We start from the raw sequence: 18,198 nt of genomic DNA, 5'->3' as shown, positions 1-18,198 counted from the left end.
TATCTGTCAATCTTTCTGTCTGTTTATCCGTCTGTCTGCTGTTCTATCTGTTCATTCATAAGAATAAAAGTGTAAAAAATCAAGTATTTTCACTGAGGCTCAGAGCAGTACTGTTTGTGCGGTGGGTTGACCTTACTACGTAATAAATCCACACTAGAAAAAATGCAAGAACAAGAGCATTTATTCGCTCCTGTGTGTGTGCGTGTGTGTGTGTATGTGTGATTATGTAAGACCTTTTCAACTTTCTTTTACACACACACACACACACACACAGAGCTCCTAACTGCTGTGTGAACAGGTGCGATGTGTTTGGAATTTAAATAGCATTTCAGAATTCAGTTTACCTGATTATCTGTCAGGGAGGTTCAGGCTTCTGACCTACACAAACACTGCATTGCAGATTCATCAGTTTTGGTTTCCCTTCAGTTTCGTTTCCTGCGGTTCAAGAAGGTCATATTCCATCATAAAGCAATTTCAGCAATGTTTCGCCTGCGTTGCCGCTGCATTTCAAATTGATTTGTTTTTCCCAAACACCCCAATTTCAAATGGGCTTGTTTCCCATGTTTACAAGAGGCCTGGTAAATATCGAAGTCCCCTGATGGAACGTCTAGTCATACCACCGAGACTGCTTATTTTTATTTATTTATTTTTTTACAGTTTACTCTAAGGATCAGGCTAGATTAACATAGATCAATTCTGTCTTTAGGGAAAAAGGTGAGAAGTAAAACATGGTTTCGCTGAACTCTGTACTGATGAATCATTTGCTGTGGAAATCATTTCTTTGGCTGGCCGTCTGAGATGTCTGGCAACTGTACAGCCAAATTACAAGGGAATTAAAGGGTTAGTTCACTCAAAAATCAAAGATCTGTCGTCATTTGCTCACCCTTTACCTGTTCCAAGCCTATTTGAGTTTCTTTCTTGAATACAAAAGCAGATATTTTGGAAAAAAAAGGTCAAAATTGGTAAACAAAGATTATCTATAGGATGTGTTTTAATACGATGAAGTCAACAGATATACAGGTTTTCAGCTTTCCTCAAAATTTCTTCCTTTGTGCTCAACAAAAGAAACCTAGTCCAATTATCCATTCATCCACTCTTCTTTCTATTTGTCCTTCCATACAATTATCTATCTATCAATCATCCATTCATCCATCCATTAATCTATTAATCATCCATCCATCTATCCAGCTATCTATCAGTCATTGATTCATCTACCGTTCTTACTGTTTCTCCTTTCATCCATTCATCTCTTGATCATCCATTCATCCATCTTTGTTTGTCTATCCATCTATCCACTCATCCCTCCATCCATTCATCCATCCATCATTCAATAATCCATTCATCCATCCTTTTTTGTTTGTCCATCCATCCAGCAATCAATAATCCATTCATCCATCCTTCGTTTTGCTTGTCAATTTATCCATCCATCCATCCATCCATCCATCTATCCATTCATCCCTCCCTCCATCCATACGTCCATCAATCAATCAACCATCCATTCATCCATCCTTTCTGTTTGTCCCTCCATCAATCCATCCATCCATCAATCAATAATCATTCATCCATCCTTCTTTGTTTGTCCATTCATCCATGTATCTATCAATCATCCATATACCCATCCATCCATCCATCCATCCATCCATTCATCCATCCATCCATCTATCCATCCATCCATCCATCCATTCATCCATCCTTCTTTGTTTGTCCTTCCATCAGTCCGTCCATCCATAAATCAATAATCCATTTATTCATCCTTCTTTCTGTTTGTCCTTCCATCAGTCCGTCCATCCATCAATCAATGATCCATTTATTCATCCTTCTTTCTGTTTGTCCTTTCATCAAATCATCCATCCGTCAATCAATAATCCATTCATCATCCTTCTTTGTTTGTCCATATATCCATGTATCTATCAATCATCCATTTACCCATCCTTCTTTTTGTTTGTCCCTATATACATCCAACCATCTTTTAATCATCCATTTATCCGTCCTTCTTTTAGTTTGTCCATATATTTATCCATCCATCCATCCACCCATCTATCAATCATGCATTTATTCATCCCTCTTTATATGTGTCCATATATCCATCCATTCATCCACCAATGAATCACCCATTCATTAATACTTCATTTGTTTGTCCATCCCTCCATACACCTATCAATCATTCATTCATCCATCTATTGACAAATCATCCATTTATTCATCATTATTTCTGTTTCTACCAATTGTCCACTCATCCATTTCTGTTTGTCCAACCATTCATACATCTATCAATCATTCATTCATCTATCATTCATTCTGTTTGTTCATTCATCCATCCATTTGTCCAATTCTTTCATCAATCATGCATTTCTCCATCTGTCTTTCTGTTTTCCCAACCATCCATCCATCCATCCATTAATTCATCTATTCATCCATCATTCTTTCTTTTTGTTTATCCGTCAATCCATCTACCAATCACCCATTCATCCATCCTTCTTTCTATTTGTCCATATGTCCATCTATCCAACTATCAATAGCCCATCCAATAGCCCATCCAAATTGTCCATCCATCCATGCACATATCAATCATCTATACATCACAATCTATTGATCCATCATCCATTCATCGATCCATCCATCTATGAATCATCCATTCATCCATCCTTCTTTCTGTTTGTACTTCCAACCCCCAATCTGTTAATCTATGATCCAATCATCATTTTGTGTATCATCCATCCATCTTTCCATCTGTTTCTATTGTTCGTTGAAGGGTCGTCATTTGCTCATCCTTCACTTAGTCCAAACCTATTTGAGTTTGTCTTGAACACAAAAAAAGCTCAACCTGTAACCATTGACCTCCATAATGTCTGGTTTTCCTACTATGAAGTCAATAGTTACAGATTTCCAGCTTTCTTCAGAATATTTTCCTTTGTGTTCAACAGAAGAAAGAAACTCTTTAATGGTGAGCAAAAATCAGTTTTGGGTGAACTATCCCTTTAAGCAACGCACGCCCCATGATGCATCGATGATGATAAATGCAGAGATGAGTTAGACACCATCTTCCACTTGAGACGGTCCGCTCACCTCTATCTTATAAAAGAAATGCTGGCAAAATTGCCTCTCAGTAGGCACCGAGCTGTATCAATGAGTTCATTATGTTATTGTGCCAAATGGCACGCTGGATGGAAATGCAGGTTATGATATACAAGGCTTTCACTTTTTTCCCTTTCATCATATCAGCCTTAAATTGCAGAGCTCCCGCTGTTTGTGTGAGATGTTGTATAACTCTGAATGGTTAGGGGCATGTTCTGTTCAAGAGGTTTATAGCTAATACTTTTGTGGGTTTATCAGACATTTCAAAGCTCGTGGCTTCAGATGGAGTAATGCAAATGCGGGGAATATGGCTTTTTGTAATTCGTCTTCGGTTAACACACACACACACACACACACACACACACACACACACACACACACACACACACACATTTTTTGAAAAATAAAAACAACATGTGAGATATAGTCAAGTTTTGTCACAGTTGTATTTTAACTTGTATTATCAAAATGGGTGGCATGGTGGCTCAGTGGTTAGAACTGTCACCTCAAAGCAAGAAGGTCGCTGGTTCAAGTCCCGGCTAAACCAGTTGGCATTTCTTTGTGAATATTGCCTGTTCTTCCCATGTCCATGCGGGTTTCCTTTGGGTGCTCCGGTTTCCGCCACAGAATTTAATTGTGAATGAGTGTGTATAGGGGCAGCGCAGTGGTGCAGTGGGTTTTTTGGGACAACTAAATCGCTTTGTTCAATCCACTTAAATTTGTAAAAACAACAGAGTTAACTTAATCGATTTGTGTTGTTGTTACAGTTCAGCATTTATATTTATTATTATCATTGTTGATTGTAAGCGTCACAGTGGCGTAGTTGGTAGCACAATCGCCTCACAGCAAGAAGGTTGCTGGTTCAAGCCTCAGCTGGGTCTGTTGGCATTTCTGTGTGGAGTTTGCATGTTCTCCCCGTGTTCGTGTAAGTTTCCTTGGGTGTTCCCCCACCTGTCCAAACACACAAGCTATAGGGGAATTGGGTAAGCTAAATTGTCCGTTGTGAATGAGAGTGCATGGGAGTTTCCCAGTAATGGGTTGCGGCGGGATGGACATCCGCTCTGTAAAAAAACGTATGCTGGATAAGTTGGGGGGTCATTCCGCTGTGGCGTCCCCTGATTAATAAAGGGACTAAGCCGAAAAGAAAATTAATGAATGAATGAGGGTGTATTGGCTCCCAATAAATTTCTAGAAGTGTAAATTATACCATAAACTATATATAAGATTGTTTTCGATCATATTTTGTATAGTGAAAGTCAAACAAATACAAATTTTGCATCATTAAATATTATTTAATATACATAAACATAATATTATTATAATATTGCAATGTTCATCCATTCATTCATTTTCGGCTTATTCCCTTTATTAATCTCAGGTCGCCACAGCGGAATGAACCGGCAACTTATCTAGCATATGTTTATTGCAGCGGATGCCCTTCCGGCTGCTACCCATCACTGGGAAACACCAATACACTCTCATTCACACACATACACTACAGACAATTTAGCTTACCCAATTCACCTATAGCACATGTCTTTGGACTGTGGGGGAAACCGGAGCACTCGGAAGAAACCAACGCCTACACGGGGAGAACATGCAAACTCCACAAAGAAATGCCAACTGACCCAGCCGAGGCTCAAACCAGCGACCTTCTTGCTGTGCGGTGACATCGCTACCCACTGAGCCACCGTGCTGCCCTAATGCAATGTCATGTAGTTATTATATTAATCAATCATGGAGCTGTCCAGCAGACACAATTATGAAAGAAATAGATTTATTATTTTTAGTTGATGGGTTGAAAATAAATAAATAAGTAAAGTGCATTTCAGCACTTGGGGCCCATGGCTGGAGTTGCTTAGGGCCCCCAAATCACTAAATCCGCCTTTGTGTATGGGTGTTTCCCATCCGCTTTGTAAAAAAACATATGCTGGATAAGTTGGCGGGTCATTCCGCTGTGGCGTCCCCTGATTAATAAAGGGACTAAGCCGAAAAGAAAATTAATGAATGAATGAGGGTGTATTGGCTCCCAATAAATATCTAGAAGTGTAAATTATACCATAAACTATATATAACATTGTTTTCGATCATATTTTGTATAGTGAAAGTCAAACAAATACAATTTTTGCATCATTAAATATTATTTAATATACAATAAAACATAATATTATTATAATATTGCAATGTTCATCCATTCATTCATTTTTGGCTTATTCCCTTTATTAATCTCAGGTCGCCACAGCTGAATGAACCGGCAACTTATCCAGCATATGTTTATTGCAGCGGATGCCCTTCCGGCTGCTACCCATCACTGGGAAACACCAATACACTCTCATTCACACACGTACTCTACAGACAATTTAGCTTACCCAATTCCCCTATAGCACATGTCTTTGGACTGTGGGGGAAACCGAAGCACCCGGAGGAAACCCATGCTAACACAGGGAAAACATGCAAACTCCACATAAAAATGCCAACTGACCCAGCCGAGGCTCAAACCAGCGACCTTCTTGCTGTGCGGTGACATCGCTACCCACTGAGCCTCCGTGCTGCCCTAATGCAATGTTATGTAATTATTATATTAATCAATCATGGAGCTGTCCAGCAGTCACAATTATGAAAGAAATAGATTTATTATTTTTAGTTGATGGGTTGAAAATAAATAAAAAATAAGTAAAGTGCATTTCAGCACTTGGAGCCCATGGCTGGGGCTGCTTAGGGCCCCCAAATCACTAAATCCGCCTTTGTGTATGGGTGTTTCCCAGTGACGGGTTGTGGCTGGATGGACATCCACTGTGTAAAAAAACATATGCTGGATAAGTTGGCGGGTCATTCCGCTGTGGCGTCCCCTGATTAATAAAGGGACTAAGCCGAAAAGAAAATTAATGAATGAATGAGGGTGTATTGGCTCCCAATAAATATCTAGAAGTGTAAATTATACCATAAACTATATATAACATTGTTTTCGATCATATTTTGTATAGTGAAAGTCAAACAAATACAATTTTTGCATCATTAAATATTATTTAATATACAATAAAATATAATATTGCAATGTTCGTTCATTCATTCATTTTTGGCTTATTCCCTTTATTAAACTCAGGTCGCCACAGCGGAATGAACCGGCAACTTATCCAGTATATGTTTAGTGCAGCGGATGCCCTTCCGGCTGCAACCCATCACTGGGAAACACCAATACACTCTCATTCACACACGTACACTACAGACAATTTAGCTTACCCAATTCCCCTATAGCGCATGTCTTTGGACTGTGGGGGAAACCGAAGCACCCAGAGGAAACCCACGCCAACACGGGGAGAACATGCAAACTCCACACAGAAATGCCAACTGACCCAGCCAAGGCTCAAACCAGCGACCTTCTTGCTGTGCGGTGACATCGCTACCCACTGAGCCACCGTGCTGCCCTAATGCAATGTCATGTAGTTATTATATTAATCAATCATGGAGCTGTCCAGCAGACACAATTATGAAAGAAATAGATTTATTATTTTTAGTTGATGGCTTGAAAATAAATAAAAAATAAGTAAAGTGCATTTCAGCACTTGGGGCCCATGGCTGGAGTTGCTTAGGGCCCCCAAATCACTAAATCTGCCTTTGTGTATGGGTGTTTTCCAGTGTGGGTTGCGGCTGGAAAAGCATCCGCTAAACATATACTGGATAAGTTGGCGGTTCATTCCGCTGTGGCCACCCCTGATAAAAATAAATGGACTAAGCTGAAGGAAAATGAATGAATGTTATCAAAATAAGAAACTTATAGTAACTTTGTTCTGTCTGAAAATATCTCTTCTTCTTTTTCCAGACATGAATGAATAACTATGGTAACCAGAATTTGCTCTCCCATGGTAACCTATGGTCCACCTTGCTAATTGTTATCTTATTCTCTATGTCTGTAGTGATAACAAGGTTGTGTGGGACCTGGAATGTTGACAATTATCTACATTTTAGAATAATTGAACTTAAAATAAGGTTAAGAGATTGAAGTTTCACAGAAAGTTAGTTTCACAAACTAATTTCGAGAGGAGCACATGATATGATTTACTACAGCTGGTCACCCATCTACAATCATTAGTTAGCCAATCAGATTAATCCAAACTCACTATTAAGTAGCCTAGATAGAACTACTCCCTTACCTTCGTTTTCCAAAGAAACCCCCCATCCACCCCTTCTCCTCCTTTCCTCCTTTACCACGGGGAGCTCTCAAGAACCACCTGATCTCATACTCCCCTTACATGCTCTATCAACATTCTCCGCCTGCTCCCAAGCAAAAAAAACAAGAGTCATACACGACAACACAATAAACAGGAGCCCGTCTGAGAAAGCGATGGACATTTGTGTCTGTTGGCCTGAACTCTCATCTAGAGCTTTAACATTATCCGAAAGCGACTGAAGGAGCTCCAGCGAGTCTCTCTGTATACTTCCCAAATGATGTCGACAGCAAAGAAAGCAAAGCCACCTGTCTCTTTACCAGAAGCACATCTTATCAGATCTGCCTTTCATGGTGGCAGGCGACTGGCTTAAAGAAATCAGACACAAAGATTCAACAGCCTAGAGTCCCTTTTTCCAGTGGATTAGTGAGGAGACGCTTGTTTGCGGCAGCCGTTTAGTATGCATGCCCTTCAACACTGCTTATAAACATTGGCTTGATTGATGCATGCTTTGTTTATAGTCTACTAGAGAATAGGGATTAGTGTTAGACTCCACATGACGTTACACTCAAGTTAAACGAATGATTAGGGCTGTGTAATATGGGATCTACACTCAAAAAAAGATGTTTGCTGATTGGTCAAACTTTGTATTTAAAATGAGCTGAATCAACACAATTCTTGACATTTTTGGGGATAACTTAATTTTTTTATGTTCAATCCACTTTGATTTGTAAAAACGGATGAAGTAACTTAATTCCTTTATGTTGTACTAACACAAATCTATTGTGTGAAATGCAGCATATATAGTGTGCACTGAAAAAAAGTGCTGGGTTCCACACAATTCCTTTATGTTGTTCCAACACAATTCAATTCAATTAACGTCACCGTTTTTACATATTTAAGTGGATTGAACATAAAACAATTAAAGGTGCAGTATGTAAGTTTGACACTCAGTGGTGGAACTAGGTATTGCACATCTGGTTCAAAACAGACACAATCGCAGGTTGCCAGATTGACAACACCAATAGCATTGTGCCTGACTGTCGAGCCTAAAGGCTGATTTAAGGCTAATTTAAATAGTGATCCAAATAAAAGTAACGACGCCTGATAGAGGGAATATTTTCTATATTAAAAGGAGTTTTTGTCCTAACCAACACCTGAAGTTTATATTTTAGGCTTCTATTTCTTGCAGCTGAACAACAGAAAATTGTCAATGATCCCCTCGCGTACACCTCATGTGCTTTATTCAGTGTTAAATGCTAATAATGTGAGTTTGAATGCCATTTTACATGACATTTATTGCCAAACTACTGAAAGCAGCAGCAGATAGTTCACCTCAGATCTGGAAAATAAAATAAGCCATTTCAAATTTAACTTTAGGACTGCGACTCAGAGCAAACCAAAACATATCTGTAATTAAACATGTACATTTAATAATGTTAAAGAGGTTTATTGTGTATTAATTAGATTATAAACCTTACCATTTTGTTGGAGTGCAGTGAGTGCACTATTCTGTGCTTCGAAATGTATTTAAATTGCTGTGGTGTTTTGTTTGGTCCAAATTGCTTATCACTGTAAATCTCGTCAGGCAGCATGTTGTTAGGACACCGGGTTACAATGTAACCTGCTCACCTAATGTTTCATTGATAATATTTATATTATTTGCTAAGTAATAACCACCTCATGTGGAACTCTGAATCTGCATCTCATTTCGGAAGATGTTACTGTCCACCAGAGGTCGCATTTAGGTCATGGACACATACCTTTCTGACTGAATGAAGGAAATACACAGTTTTTTTAAGGCAACCCGGGGTGCTGAAATAATATTGGCTAAACTAGGAGTGGGCTGGTTAAATGACCAAAACAAAGGCAGACGTTCCAGCACGTAAGGCACATTTTTAAAGCAGAATATCTGACTTCAGCATTGTTTTTTTCAGATAAACAAGAATGTTCAATTATTTTGTTTATTAAATATCTGCAAACATATTATGGCATTTTTTTTTTGCTGTAGAAGAGTCAAAAACATATCCAAAAAAGTTATCCAAAAAATAATTGAATTGTTGTTTTTACTCATTTTAAATATGTAGTTTGAACAAACAGCGAAAGTTATTCTTTTGAGTGAATGGAAAAAAAATATTACTTCATATTATGCTCTACTCTTTATTTTGTGGGGCAAAAATGTATTTTATGGTTATACTTTTTCATCATTTGGATGAGTGCAATATTACAGTAAAGGCAGAGATGAAAATAACATCAGTAGAGAAGTTGCACGCTTGCACTGTTAGTACATTTTCATTTAGCAATGTTTTAAATTAGACCTATAATATTTAGTAATTAAAAGTGTTTTAGATTACATGTATAATTGTTCTATATTTCAAACTTTTGCCTTGAAGTTCTGAGTAAAGTGAGAAAAACAAGAAAAACAATCACTTATGAAGAGTACATTTTTGAGTATATTTAATAAATAAACAGTATAAAGAAATAGTCATTTACGTGTGGTCAATATACAGTTGAAGTTAGGATTAAGTTTACAAAAATCTCATATCATTCACTTTTATTCTGATAATTATATACAGTTGATGTCAAAATAATTCACCTCCCTGTAATTATTTTTATTTATTTTTCAAATATTGGCCAAACTATTTTTAACAGGGCAAGAAATTTTTCACAGTATTTCCTATCATATTTTTTCTTCTGAAGAAAGTCTGATTTGTTTTATTTCAGCTTGAATAAAAGCAGTTTGTTTGTTTGTTTTTAAACCATTTTAAGGTCAATATTATTAGTCCCCTTAAGCAATATTTTTTTTTGATATTTCGATTTTTTTTTTTCGTCTACTGAACAAACCACTGTTATACAATGACTTGCCTAATTACCCTAACCTGCCTAATAGGGTATATGCCAAGGTATGCGGAAGGACTTTTAATTTGTCAGTAACCTGGGTCAATCACTTCCGGTGAACTGTACAGTATGTCATTACAAAATTGGCGTGTTTAAGGGTCGATTAAGGTTTAGTTTTTGAATGTATTTATTGAATGAGATAGCCCCTTGAGATGAATAATCTCATTTTCGAGGGGGTCCCTAAAAAAGTTCATAAATCAAACATAGTACAACACGTCATAACAAACATACAAACAAACAGACAAGCAGCATATTTCACCTGAAACACTTTCCACAATCTACAGCCTAAGTAAACAAAACATCTAATCGAAAGTACAAACAATTTAATATACGAATAAATAATAAACATTTAAATTGGGGCCAATATTAATCACATTCGCAGGTTGTTTACAAAAAAGAAATATATTAGCCCTAAAAAGACTAAATGATTTAATTCATCTGAAAAAGGAAGGGAGATTGTTCCAGTCGGAAGGAGCTTTGTATTGAAAGCACCCACAGCCACTTTCTGTTGCAATTCTGGGAACAAAAAAATATTGTGTTGCATATGACGACGCGAATATGATGAGGTAAATGGACCAAAAAACTGCTTTAAATAAGAGGGGAAACTAAAATAAACACATTTAAAAAGAAACAAATACCAATGCTACTGTCTGCGGAACTTAGGTTGAAGCAAACCAAGAGTTTCATATAAAATGCAAAGATGGGTTCTATAGGGACATAGTTTCTATAGTAAACCGTCTTTGTATATCTGTAGTCTTTGTTGAAACTCATCATTATAGTCAAGGTGTTTGAGGAAGTTCAGAATAAGTGCTTCTGGAGTGACTTTGCGTTTGAAAAAGCACGAGACATCCCTTTAATTATTCAAGTCAAGTGAGATTCAAACTTGTGCCCTCTCCGACTCAGAGGTAAAAGTTATTTGTGTGAACATGAGCTCATGTTGAGGTCAGGGACGGATCCTCCCAAGACTGAACTCCTCAAACTGCCCCTGGCACAGACCTTACAGAAACGGACACTTTTTCAAACAAAGAGCAGGTTTTATGCATATTTAACTATCATTACGCACTTCTTTGAAAGTAATGAAGGATACTCGGCTGAATATTCTGGCACAGGTGATACAGGCAGATGCCTATGGCGGCAGAATCCTTTGAATGCAGCTCCTTGATGAACATGGCAAGTTTGCTATTAGTGCAGCGATATTACTGTTGTTCACTTAAGATTAATTAAATAACAAAATATGTTATAAGAAGATTAGTGTAACAACAAGTGTAACTATTCCTCAAAAGCACAATAAAAAAATATCAGATGTAAGGCTGGACGATATGACAAACATCTCTTTTCATGGTATAAGTCATCTCACATCCTAATAGCGATATACACTCACCGGCCACTTTATTAGGTACATCTGTTCAACTGCTCGTTAACGCAAACTTCTAATCAGCCAATCACATGGCAGCTAATGCATTTAGGCATGTGGACATGGTCAAGACGATCTGCTGCAGTTCAAACCGAGCATCAGAATGGGAAAGAAAGGGGATTTAAGTGACTTTGAACGTGGCATGGTTGCCAGACAGGCTGGTCTTAGTATTTCAGAAACTGCTGATCTACTGGGATGTTCACGCACAACCATCTCTAGGGTTTACAGAGAATGGTCTGAAAAAGAGAAAATATCCAGTGAGCGGCAGTTCTGTGGGCACAAATGCCTTGTTGATGTCAGAGGAGAATGGCCAGACTGGTTCCAGCTGATAGATAGGCAACAGTTACTCAAATAAGCACTCATTACAACCGAGGTATGCAGAAGAGCATCTCTGGACACACAACACGTCCAACCTTGAGGCACATGGGCTACAGCAACAGAAAACCACACCGAGTGCCACTCCTATCAGCTAAGAACAGGAAACTGAGGCTACAATTCACACAGGCTCACCAAAACAGGACAATAGAAGATTGGAAAAATGTTGCCTGATGTCTCGATTTCTGCTGCAACATTCGGATGGTAGGGTCAGAATTTGGCATCAACAACATAAAGCATGGATCCATCCTGCCATCCTGGTGTAATGGTGTGGGAGATATTTTTTGGCACACTTTGGGCTTATTAGTACCAATTGAGCATTGTGTCAACGCCACAGCCTACCTGAGTATTGTTGCTTACCATGTCCATCCCTTTATGACCTCAGTTTACCCATCTTCTGATAGCTACTTCCAGCAGGATAATACACCATGTCAAAGAGCACAAATCATCCCAGACTGGTTTCTTAACATGACAGTGAGTTCACTGTTCTCAAATGGCCTCCACACTCACCAGATATCAATCCAATAGAGCACCTGAGGATGTGGTGGAATTGGAGATTTGCATCATGGATGTGCAGATGACAGATCTGCAGCAACTGTGTGACGCTATCATGTCAATATAGACCAAAATCTTGGAGAAATATTTTCAGTACCTTGTTGAATCTATGCCACGAAGGATTAAGGTAGTGCTTAAGGCAGAAGGGGTTCTAACCTGGTACTAGTAAGGTGTACCTAATAAAGTGGCCGGTGTGTGTGTGTGTGTATATATATATATATATATATATGTATATATATAAATTCATTCATTTTCTTTTCGGCGTAGTCCCTTTATTAATCCAGGGTCGCCACAGCGGAATGAACCGCCAACTTATCCAGCACATGTTTTAGGCAGCGGATGCCCTTTCAGCTGCAACCCATCTCTGGGAAACATCCATACACACTCACTCACACTCATACACTACGGACAATTTAGCCTTCCCAATGTACCGCATGTCTTTGGACTGTGGGGGAAACCGGAGCACCCGGATGAAACCCACGCGAACGCAGGGAGAACATGCAAACTCCACACAGAAGCGTCAACTGACCCAGCCGAGGCTCGAACCAGCGACCTTCTTGTTGTGAGGCGACAGCACTACCTAGTTGTTTTTTTATTTTGTTTATTTTTTTTATTTATTCATTCTTTTTATTAGTAGATTTTTTTAAATTAATTAATTTTATTTTATTATTATTATTATTTTATTTTTTGTAGTTTAAACAATAAAAACACTTTCACAACCAGAGCTCATGAAATAGTGTGCAAGGAAACTCATTCCACCACTCTATACCTTTTGGGACCAGCTCACTTATTCAGATTGCAGTCTGGTCAGTTGTTAACCTCACATTGCTCTCAACTTTCTTCTCCCTTCCCCCCCAGAGCTGACTGAAAGTGAGAAAAGAAGGCCTTTTGGGAAAAGCAAGTCTCGTCTAGTGTAAATTCACATCATGTCCAGGACTGACTCACCGAGGGTTGGGGGGGTGTTGTAGGTAATTTACTAAATGGAGGCTGTAACGGCAGTGATTTATTCAAAATATGACACTGGTAATATCGTCATAACATGGAGGAAAGCGACGAGGGGATGATAAATAAATCAGCCAGGCTCTGTATGTGTGTGTGTGTGCTTTTTTATGTCAGTCTTTCTCCTGCACCAGAATACATGATGGATACTTACACACCTGTTTTTTTACAGTCCGTTGTTCCATTAAATCTGCATTGGATGGTTATTGTTCGCAGTTCAACATACAGTATGTCCTCTATGAACATGAGGTTTTGAATTAAAGCTACGAATGGTTGCAACTGGAGTCTGTCGATTTCACTTTCCATCACAGGAGCACCGCAGACTCCACCTGTCCAGACCAATCCTTTTGAAAATGCCAGATCTGTATTAATGCAGCATGAGCGTTCGCAGCAGCAATATGTCCGTGTGGTGTGTTCAAGAGCTTGCGTGTAGCACAAATGTTAACTGAATGTCTTTATGTAATAATAGCAGGTGACGTTTTGATTACTTAGCTACTTGTGGTACTTCATTTGTCCCCCCAATGTTTCTTGGTTTTATATTTTCTTTCTCCAGCTGAGTGCGGCTCTTCCGTCATCAACAATGAAGGGATTCTGCTGTCACCCAATTACCCCATGAACTACGAGAACAACCACGAGTGCATTTACAGCATACAGGTGCAGGCTGGGAAAGGAATCAACATTTCGGCTAGAACCTTCCATCTGGCCCAGGGAGACATCTTGAAGGTATTTCTATATTTTCTATATATACACTACCTGACAAAAGTCTTGTCGCCTTTCCAAGTTTTAGGAACAACAAATAATAACTCGACTTCTAGTTGATCATTTGGTATCAGAAGTGGGTTATATGAAAGGCAAAGGCCTCTAGATTACACTTATCAAACCTGTAAGGTTTGACTTTGCTTAGACAAAAGTCTTGTCACTGAACAGAAATAATGTCCAGTATAGAATATACTGTAAAGTCATGCTGCAGTGGAAACAGAATGAATATTGTGTCTGACTCCATCATGAGCTTGGAGGACTGCATCCATACATCTCTGCAATGACTCAAATCACTGATTAATAAAGTCATCTGGAATGGCAAAGAAAGCGTTCTTGCAGGACTCCCAGAGTTCATCAAGATTCTTTGGACTCATTTTCAATGCCTCCTCCTTCATCTTACCCCAGACTTGCTTAATAATGTTCATATCTGGTGACTGGGCTGGCCAATCCTGGAGCACCTTCTGCCACTTTTCCAAATTATCAACTATTATTATTATTATTATTATTATTATTATTATTATTATTATATTATCATTATTATTATTATTATATTATCATTATTATTATTATTAGTTATTATTTGTTGCTCTTACAATCGATGACTATAGACTTTTGTGTATATATACATATATATATATATTGCTGGTAACACTTTACAGTAAATTTGTATTAGTTATTATTAGTCAATGTATTTATTAACATGAACAAACAATGAACAATACATTTATTACAATATTTATTCATGTTTGTTAATGTTACAGTGCATCCGGAGTATATTCAAAGCACTTCACTTTTTGCATATTGTTTTATGTTACAGGCTTATTCCAAAATGGAATAAATTAATTTATTTCCTCAACATTCTACATACAATATCCCATAATGACAATGTGAAAAAAGAGTTTGGAAATTGTTGCAAATTTATTAAAAATCAGATGTACATCAGTATTCACAGTCTTTGCCATGAAGCTCTAAATTGAGCTCAGGTACATTCTGTCTCCACTGATCATTCTTGAGATGTTTCAGCAGCTTCATTGGAGTTCACCTGTGGTAAATTCAGTTGATTGAACACGATTTGAAAAGGCAAACACCTGTCTATATAAGGTCCCAGGATTGATAGTGCATGGTAAAGCACAAACCAAGCATGAAGACAAAGGAATTGTCTGTTGACCTGTGAGACAGGATTGTCTCGAGGCACAAGGCTGGGGAAGGTTAAAGAAAATTTTCTGCTGCTCTGAAAGATCCAATGAGCACAGTGGCCTCCATGATTCATAAGTGGAAGATGTTTGGAACCACCAGGACTCTTCCTAGAGCTGGCCAGCCATCTAAGCTGAGTGATCAGGGGAGAAGGGCCTTAGTCAGGGAGGTGATCAAAAACCCGATGGTTACTCTGTCTGAGCTCTAGCGTTCTTCTGTGGAGAGAGGAGGACCTTACAGAAGGAGAACCATCTGTGCAACAATCCACCAATCAGGCCTGTATGGTAGAGTGGCCAGACGGAAGCCACTCCCCGCCTGGAATTTGTATCTGAAGGGCTCTCAGACCATAAGAAACAAAATTCTCTGGTCTGATGAGACTAAAATTGGAGTGAATGTCAGGCGTTACGTTTGGAGAAAACCAGGCACCGCTTATCTCCAGGCTAATACCATCCCTACAGTGAAGCATGGTGGTGGCAGCATCATGCTGTAGGGATGTTTTTCAGCAGCAGAAACTGGAAGACTAGTCAGGAAAGAAGGAAAGGTGAATACAGCGATGTATAGAGACTTGTCGGAAAAAAATTCCCAAAGACAGGTGTGCCAAGCTTGTGGCTTCATATTCAAAAAGACGAGGCTGTAATTGCTGCCAAAGGTGCATCAACAAAGTATTGAGCAAAGGCTGTGAATACTGATGTACATGTGATTTTTAAGGTTTTTTTGTCTAAGGTATTTTTAATAAATTTGCAACAATTCCATAAACTCTTTTTTCACATTGTCATTATGAGATTTTGTGTGAAGAATGTTGAGGAAATAAATGAATTTAATCCATTTTGGAATAAGGCTGTAACATAAAACAATGTAGAAAAAGTAAAGCGCTATGAATACTTTCCGCATGCACTGCAGTTAATAAAAACCTTGTCGATCCCAATTGCACCTGCATTTAGTGTCATCCACTTGTGATTGACAAAAATGCATCTTAACTCTGGCCCTGAGACCAACACAACTGAAAGAGTCACATGAAACAGTATCATGATCTCAGAAATATTTGTTGTCTGGCTATGTCTAGAACAAATATCAAAGCATCATTTCTGTTTTATCTTGCTTTGCTTTGTGATCTACATTTGATCTTCTTTCCTTGCAGATCTATGATGGTAAAGACAACGCAGCTCACATGCTGGGGGCCTTCACCGGCTCCTCTATGCTGGGTCTGACCCTCATCAGCACCTCCAATCACCTCTGGCTGGAGTTTTACAGCGATGCCGAGGCTACTGGAGAGGGCTTCAAACTGGTGTATTCCAGTAAGTCATTTCTTTGCATGACTACCTGCACACACACCTTTCAATATAATTCAATTCAACTCAGGTTTATTTAGCACTTTTCACTGTAATAATTGTGCAAAGAAGCTTTACAAAAGGTGCACATTACTGCATTACAGTCAAATTTAGAAAATTGAAGGTTATTAGTGACCATAACCTTATTATATCTTTAACTAATTAACTAGTAACTTACAGCTTAAAGTTATTAAATATAAACATAGTTAACCTGCAGTTATATAGCGTATAGGTGATGTCCATCGGTACATCTTTAATGAATTGTGTTTGTGTATTACCTCTGAACTCAAGGGTTTGAACTTAGCATTAGAGGTGACTTATAAAAATAATGTGGGTATACCTAGGCATAGTCGAATATTAAGAGTTCAGTACATGGAAATGGGCATACAGTGAGCCTCAAACACCAACCCGCAAGTGTACACTCCACAAGAAATTCCACAAGTGTAAAACCCCAGTGAACAACAGGCCAATCAGAAAACAATATAGAGTGTTGCACTGCTCATGGGCCACGCCTTCATATTTTGCATATATGATTAGTAGGTTTTGTTCTATCTACCTGTGTTTTAGTTATATTTACAGTTGCAATCAGAATTATGAAACCCCCTGAATTATTAGTCCCTTTGTTTATTTTCTTCCCCAGTTTTGGTTTAACGGAGTGGAGATTTGGACTAATGGACTAATTACTGATTTATTTTATCTTTGCCATGATGACAGTAAATAATATTTGACTAGATATTTTTCAAGACACTTCTATACAGCTTAAAGTGACATTTAAAGGCTAAACTAGGTTAATTAGGTTAACTAGGCAGGTTAGGGAAGTAGGTTAATTAGGCAAGTTATTGTATAATGATGGTTTGTTCTGTAGATTATCAGAAAATGTATAGCTCAAAGGGGCTACTAATTTTGACCTTAAAATGGTTTTAAAAAATTAAAAACTGCTTTTATTCTAGCCGAAATAAAACAAATTAGACTTTCTCCAGAAGAAAAAATATTATCAGACATACTGTGAAAATGTCTTTGCTTTGTTAAACATCATTTGGGAAATATTTAAAAAAGAAAAAAAATCAAAGGGGGCTAATAAATCTGATTGCAACTGTATATTATTTGCTTATTTTTAAAATATATATATATTTACAACATTTAATAACATATTTTATACTGTTATGCATGTTGTATATTTTTTACGTCTCTTTTTTATGTGCTTTGGCCTGTCCACCCAGTTACATTTACATGCACACACACACACACGCACACACACACACACACACACACGCACACACACACATGCACACCTCCCTGTAGCTGACTGGGTTTTGTATGTTTTATTTTCCTCTTCCACATATATGAGATTCTATGTCATTTGTGTACCTATTTGCATAAATAAATAAACCAACAAACAAACAAATAAATAATTTTAAAAAATGCATTTACTTTA

General features: G+C 38.1%; 1 protein-coding gene across 1 annotated transcript in view; it reads left to right on the top strand.

Annotated features, from left to right (window-relative positions):
• csmd3b (CUB and Sushi multiple domains 3b) overlaps positions 1 to 18,198 on the top strand; it is a 1,051,207-nt gene that overhangs the window by 612,054 nt on the left and 420,955 nt on the right. Inside the window, exons 22-23 of the mRNA XM_056479206.1 lie at positions 14,036 to 14,205; positions 16,574 to 16,730. Of these exons, the coding sequence (XP_056335181.1) occupies positions 14,036 to 14,205; positions 16,574 to 16,730 (327 nt within the window). The remainder of the gene's footprint in view (positions 1 to 14,035; positions 14,206 to 16,573; positions 16,731 to 18,198) is intronic.

Source organism: Danio aesculapii, chromosome 19 (genome assembly GCF_903798145.1).
Source record: "Danio aesculapii chromosome 19, fDanAes4.1, whole genome shotgun sequence".
NCBI classification, from domain to species: domain Eukaryota; kingdom Metazoa; phylum Chordata; class Actinopteri; order Cypriniformes; family Danionidae; genus Danio; species Danio aesculapii.
This window is presented reverse-complemented; position numbering and strand designations above follow the sequence as displayed.